Source organism: Danio aesculapii, chromosome 5 (genome assembly GCF_903798145.1).
Source record: "Danio aesculapii chromosome 5, fDanAes4.1, whole genome shotgun sequence".
Classification (NCBI taxonomy): Eukaryota; Metazoa; Chordata; class Actinopteri; order Cypriniformes; family Danionidae; genus Danio; species Danio aesculapii.
The window spans coordinates 50,354,182-50,361,296 of NC_079439.1; the positions used below are offsets into that span (position 1 = coordinate 50,354,182).

Consider the following 7,115-nt stretch of genomic DNA (forward strand, 5'->3'; position numbering starts at 1 on the left):
TCACCATGACAAGGAATCGGTACCCGTTATCGGCTGAAAAAATCCTGATCGTAGAATCCCTAGTTATTACGGAAGGTATTATGGGAGGTATTTCTAATGCAGTGTCTATGGGAGTTCTTTAAAGGGTTGGTTCACCCAAAAATTAACATTTTGCTATTACACACCAGTTTTTTGAGACCTTTGTTCATCTTAACTGCTTGAGATACTTTAGGTGAAATCTTACATCTTCCTCATCCAAATATAGCAATGATCTCGAAATGTTCAGTCTAGAACAGGATTCAAAAGCATTGTCAACTTTTCATGTCACATCAGTGGTTCAACTGTAGTCATATGAAGTTCAAAAGACACTTGAGTACCAAAAACCTGTTGAAATGACTTTGTTCACCCATGTCTTCTCTTCCTCATTGTCTCTAAAGTGTGCTTTTCTACGGCCATTTTCTTGAATTGCCCATAGAAAGCATGCACCCTGAATACCTGATCAAAATGATATGTTGGTGAACAAAGTTGTTTTTACAGTTAGTTCTTTTTTTTTGCACATGCAAGTGTTATTGGAGCCTTGTATGATTACAGTTGAACCACTGAAGTCACATGGAATGTTTTGATGTTTTGGTTGCATTTCTGGACTTTGAACATGGTCTCCGGATTGGAACAGCATGAGGGTGAGAAATAAATAACAGATTTTATTTTTGGGTGAACTAACCCTATTGTGTTAGGACCAAAAAAAAAAACCCAACAACAAATCTTTTATTATCTAATGCATCTTGTCATACCTGGTTTGTACGCGTCTACCCTTAACAAGCAAAACAATTTTCTGCAAAAACTTCCATTTGGTTAATGGCTAAAATGCTAATCCAAACTGCCTCTCACTCTTTGCTTTTTAGTTTGTGGAACTAAACTGTATTCTGTTAAATAGTTCTCCATATTTGCTTCACGTACATTTGACTGCCCTCTCATGCATTTCTCTTTGCCTGATTTAACAGCTTCTTTAGGATTTCCGTATAATTTTAGTTTTGTGAAATGTGTACAAAGGGGTTTGTTTTACCAGTTCCATTTGGTTTAGAATTCAAATCTAGTTTACCAAGGGCCAAATGAGCGGGGGGACCCTGGAGAGAGAGAGGAGTGAACGCTGGCTTGCTTCTGTGTGGAAGACTTGTGATTTTGTTGTTGTTAGTTAGATGAAGTGACAACAAATCACGGTCTGCCCTACAGCACAGGCCCAGCATCATCTGCCCCCACCCTCAAACACATTTCACCCACCTTAACTGAAGACACCTGCCAGTTTAACCCCTGCTCTTGACTAACATCTGACCACATCTGTGCTGGCTTATGCTCTGTTTGATCTCAAGTAATTTGTGAACGTCTTTCTGCTATCATGTTTTTGATGGACAAACAGGACATAAACGAGCCCTTTTTTTCTGTTAGGTGCTAACGTGTCTGCTTTCTAATGCAAAATTCAAACCTGATTCCTGTCTGTTACATGCTGTATAAATATCATCATGGAAATGAAGCATTCTTATAGTTCACTCTTGTTGAACAGGTATATAATTAATAAACTGGCCAATGAAGTCAACATGAAATGACCTTTGATCCCATGTACTTTCTTTATTGGATTGTGTAGCCATTAGCCTTTAAATCTGTGTGATGAAAACAAATGGTTGTTTCTATGAATTTAGTTGCAAAAAAAAGGTAAAAGATTGTATGCTATTGACAATCAGTAGTAGCAGTAAAATAATTACATGCATTTGTACAAATTAATGTCCTATAACAAGCATTTTCAAAATGTAATCAAATGTAACTCAAAACTGGGTAGTCTTCACTGTGTGATTCAAACTTGCATTGATTTTAATCAAAGCTACGCAAGTTATTCTGTTTAGAACAGTGCGTAAATTTGTCTTTGCTTTAATTGTTTAATTTGAAATTAAGTAATTAGACAACACCACATGAGCCAAGACTTAAGAAGTCAAAATTCTTGCTCTTTGTTAAAGGAATAATTCTCCCAAAAATTATTTACCTCATAAATTACCCACTCAAGCCATCCCAAGTGCATTCTTTCAGACAAACACAGTGTAAATGATATAAACGGATGTCGGATTCAGCTTCAAGTAGGTGGGCCTTCAAGCTCCAAGTGGGTTGTACAAACCTGGAGTTTTTATTTATTTAATGTCTTGTACATAACACGGAGTCCAATATTGTTTTTTATGAATGTCAACACCTACCCCAACAATAAACCCAACCTCACATTAACCTGATGTGATTTTATTAAAATCTGCTCCACCTACACCACCTAAACCCAACCTACTTGTGGTTTAAGTCCCTCCCACTTGGAGGTAACACAACCTACTTGTGGTGTAATCCCTCCCACTTGGAGGTCTCCGGGCTGCAGCGATACCTACTTGAACACAGTCGGAGTAGAATTACATTTTATCCTGGCTCTTCCATGCTGTATAATGGTGTTAGGTAGTGTCTTCTTTTTTTAAGCTTTCAAAAATGTAGAAATCCAGTGTAAAACTAACCCATATACTGCAAGGGGGCCAATCACTTGAGTTTATTGGTTAAGCCTAGGGCTTGGCGATATTGCAAAACCAAATATCACGATGTCATGTTTCATATAATTCGATATCGATATTTATTGAATATTTTTAACAATACATTTAGGAATATTAGCTTTTTTTTTTTTTTGTTATTTAACCACTTTATTTTAATTTACCAACATTACTATGGCAAACCGTTTTAATAGTCAAAAACAAAAATATTTTAACAAAATATCTGATCTCTTTATAATAAAATAAACAAGTGAATTAGTAAATAAAATGTTACAAAGTGAAAATACTGAACAAAGCAAACTTTTAAGGTGTGAATAATGAAAATAATACAGTAAACCTCGAACTCTTTAAACAACACATATTATGATAAACAAATCTGAGCTTAGAAGTAAAAAAACTAACCATCATTATTCAAATACATATTGCAACATTGCATATTGTGAAGTTGAATGACTACATTACCCCCTGCTGTTTCGATTACAATTTTATGGAGAAAAAAAAAGTAATGCATTGTTTGTGTGCTCTGTGTTTGTCTCAGGTAATTAGTCTACCGCAATTACTGAAATGTGTATTCCATACAAAGTGTGAAGCACATTGGTTCGTTCTACTTGCATGAATCGCAGTGCACTCGCAGCATTCGGAAAAGTTCAATGTTTCCAACTAGTTCACGTGTGCGCCGCTTGCACAACATGCTCCCATATGCGCTTTGACAAACTGACACCCTAAGGTTCTTGGCATTGCTTCCAAGGCACGCACTCAGCAGCCACATTTTAATAATTCTACAGCAATTCATACCGAAACTACATACGGAATTTTTTTTTTTTTTTCTTCATCGATATTGACAAAAGTGTTCAGTCAATAAATATCGATACCGATTTTAGCACTCAGCCCTAGTTAAGCCTTTGTCAAATAAATAGCTATTTGGTCATTGTTTTATGCTTCTGTTGTTAGTAATGCAAAGGGCCAGACAGAATCTGCGGACATTTTTTTTTTTTGCTATTTTTGCAGAGAATTTTGGTTAAAATATGTATATTTCTGCAGAATTATTTTGGAAGTATCATAACTAAAACCTTAATATGTGATATCTTTTATATCTTTTTAACGTTTATTTAATGGTTAAATTGCAAATCCAATTAGATTCATTTTATTTGGTAAACAAAGCAAGTCTCTCATATAATAGATCTACTAAAAGACAGAAAATATTCCTTTACAAACTGCATTGTACATAAATCAGATTAACATTTTTATGTTAGTCAATAATATTACTGTAATTAATAAAAAAAACTGAATAAATATAGATTTACACAAGTAAATAAACAGAATTAATGATGGGTAAAAATCTGCGGAAATCTGCAGAAAATCTGTGGAATTCTGCACGCGCAGATTCCGTGTGGGCCCAGTAATGCAGCATTTTACCAATGGTAAATGCAGTGAAATGAATAAGAGAACTCGTAAATCTCGTATCAAAACCAAAATAAAAATGTTTATTTTTACAGAATTTGAGCTAAAAAAGCCACTCTAGTATACGGTTTCATAATTCTGGTTTCATGTTGACTTCAATGTCTGGAAAACATTTTAAAATCCTCTCATAAGTAAATGAACTTGATTTATCTGTATTATAAACCAGGTCCAGTGTACAAATGCTTTGTGGTGAAACTGTATTGACTTTTATTACAGTAGTACTGTATACATTTGCTTTAATATTGTTTATAGTAACCGCAATATTCCGATTATGAATCACTTGACTGCTGGCTGAACTTTTTGAGCACGATGACATTTTGTCTTTAGTCTCAAGCGTGTCATTTCCTCTTTCAGCGTGAAGCAGTACTCTGGACGCTTCTTCTAGAGGATGGAGACCGAAGCCAAACTGCCATACCCATTCACTTCAACTTGTATTCAGAGCCTACATTCCTCTGCTTCTTGGGTAGATGTGCTCCCTGCCTTTTTCTCCTAACAATTTTTTTTTTTTTTTGGAAGCGACACATTTGAGGGAAGAGTTTTTTCTCTTTAAAGCAATGGTATCCTCTTTTTTTTTTTTTTTTTTTTTTTTTTTTTTTTTTTTTTATCTTTAACATTTTCTTTCTGCACGCAAATGATTTTGATTTATTGATTGTACTGTTTGATATATAGAGGGAGCCCATCTGTGATGTCCACTGTTGGCCTTACCAGAACTGCATGCTTAGTCTGTGCAACATGCAGAATGTCCTTTTTTGCCAATGAATTTAAATTTCCCCATTATCATCTTGTCTTCTTGATTAGACATTTGGGTGAAGTGTAAATACTGAGTTTTTTTTTTTTTTTTTTTTTTTTTTTTTTGAGGTTTTAATATTAGTTTTATTTAAAATAAAAACATCTATTTTGATTTGAAAAATGGGGCTATCGAAAATAAGTAAGAATTCATTCCTGTGGGATTTTTTTTTTCTTTTCTTTTTGTGCTGATTTTCTCAACCCAATTTCAAGATCAGTTAAATTCAGGAGATGGATTAACTGTTTATGCTCCATTGACATTGGGGTCCATTAAATCTTGCTGGCGCTTGTTTTGTACGTCTGTTTGTAAGCATTTTTACCATTTTAGATGGATCTTTCTAGATGCCTTCTCTTCACAGTTGAGGGGAAATAAAATTTTCTCTGTAAATTAAAAAAGAAAAAAAAAAACACTTGTGGCAGGTCTCTTCCATGTTCCTGTATCTTTTTCTTTCTGTTCCCTCTGGTGTCTTTGTAGAATGTGCTGCAAATCTAAAAAAATAAATAAAAATAAAGTCTGTGCCACCTTTTACTAAACTTTTTTTTCTAGTGTTTGTGACTTTTGTTTGTTGTCTCTGTATTTTGGTTGCAGTGGCTTTAGTAATGAATTAACATTCTAAGTACATACAGTTAATGAAGTATGTCTTGTGAATAAGAGTTACGCTATACTTGTCACTAGGGCTGGGCCGATAAGCGATTATTATATTGAATCATGATAATTTATGTCAATAAGAATAAGCTCTGGACTTTTTAAACTCTATATTTATCTAAGAGCCAACCACACAGCAGAAATGTGCAACAATGGAAATCCAAAAGTGTGTTGATATTAGAGGTGTACTGAATCTTCTGCCAACGAAAAATTATTGGCTGAAAATGTTATGCCATTTAATGGATCCTCTAATTTTTGTAGCTTCAGTCATTGTTGGGGTACTCTTTTAAAATCCGGAAGCATTAACAACTTATATCAATGTATATTGTTATTGTTCTATATGGAGCATAATTATTGAGATTGCCTTTTTTGCCATATCCCCCAGCCCTACTTGTTACAGTAGCATGTGAAATCAATTACTGGAGATACTAGATTAGTGCATAATAGTACACAAAAAAATGTCAAAGAACTGACAATGTCCTGACAAAAAAATTACCAGCACATTTCACTAAATCTTAACTAAAGAATGGTCTTCACTAAATTATAACAACTGCTAATCTGTTCTATAGTTACATTTACAGAGAATGTACAGGTATTATATCCCCCATGACATTCATATATATACTCAAAAAAAAAAAATTATATATATATATATATATATATATATATATATATATATATATATATATATATATATATATATATACAAAAAGAAGAGATTTTTACTGCTTGTTCAAACTACTTATTTAAAATGAGCTGAATTAACAAAATGTTTAAAGTTTTATTTTGACTTAATTGTTTTGTCCAATCCACTTTGTAAAACAAAGTTTGATTTGTGTTTGCACAACATGAAGGAATCATGTGGAACCCTGATAGAACATAGAAAGTTGAATTTTATTAATATTTTTAATTTGGCGTCTTGAAACAAAACAATCAAAAGAAATGACTAGGCATGAAAATAATATACAATGTTGAAATATTGGCTATTTTCCCAAAAGGACGTCTGCTGCGTAAAATGTGCTGGAAAGTTGGCGGTTCATTCCGCTGTGGCGACCCCGGATTAATAAAGGGACTAAGCTGAAAAGAAAATGAATGAATGAATATTGACTATACTGAAATCGCAAAATATACAAATAAAGTCCTATTCTAATAAAGAACCATTTTCCCTCCATTAAAGAATATATGTTTTCAGACAAATTTAAAAAAAAATAACGTTTTGAGTATGTTTTTTCATAATATGTTTGCAGAACTGTACATTCCATCAAATTGATTAAAAAATGTTCAGTGTAATTTTCCAAATCAAAAAAGCTGGCCAGAAACTAAATCAGCTTTTGAAAGAATTCATTAAAAGAGATAACAGAACAACCCCAGTTCCTCAGTGCATTCCCACCTGAACGTTGTTTATCAATAATATCACTCAAAGGAATTTGCTCTAGTTTCCACAAAATAGACTCTGACAGGGTCATCAGGACAATGATGTTGATCAAATGTTAATGTGCTTATCCGCGCAGTCGATAGATAGATAGATAGATAGATAGATAGATAGATAGATAGATAGATAGATAGATAGATAGATAGATAGATGGATGGATGGATGGATGGATGGATGGATGGATGGATGGATGGATGGATTGACATAGAAATGTGTGTGCTGCTCCTCAAGTCTGCGCGTCACAAGG

The 7,115-nt window shown here is 33.7% G+C and overlaps 1 protein-coding gene across 4 annotated transcripts in view; it reads left to right on the forward strand.

Annotated features, from left to right (window-relative positions):
* The window catches only part of hnrpkl (heterogeneous nuclear ribonucleoprotein K, like), a 21,182-nt gene extending 15,858 nt beyond the window's left edge, over positions 1–5,324 (forward strand). For all 4 annotated transcript variants that reach the window (XM_056458411.1, XM_056458413.1, XM_056458414.1 and 1 more), the window contains one exon: positions 4,359–5,324. In XM_056458411.1, the coding sequence (XP_056314386.1) occupies positions 4,359–4,389 (31 nt within the window). In that variant the 3' untranslated portion in view covers positions 4,390–5,324. The remainder of the gene's footprint in view (positions 1–4,358) is intronic.
* The last annotated feature ends 1,791 nt before the right edge of the window (positions 5,325–7,115 follow it).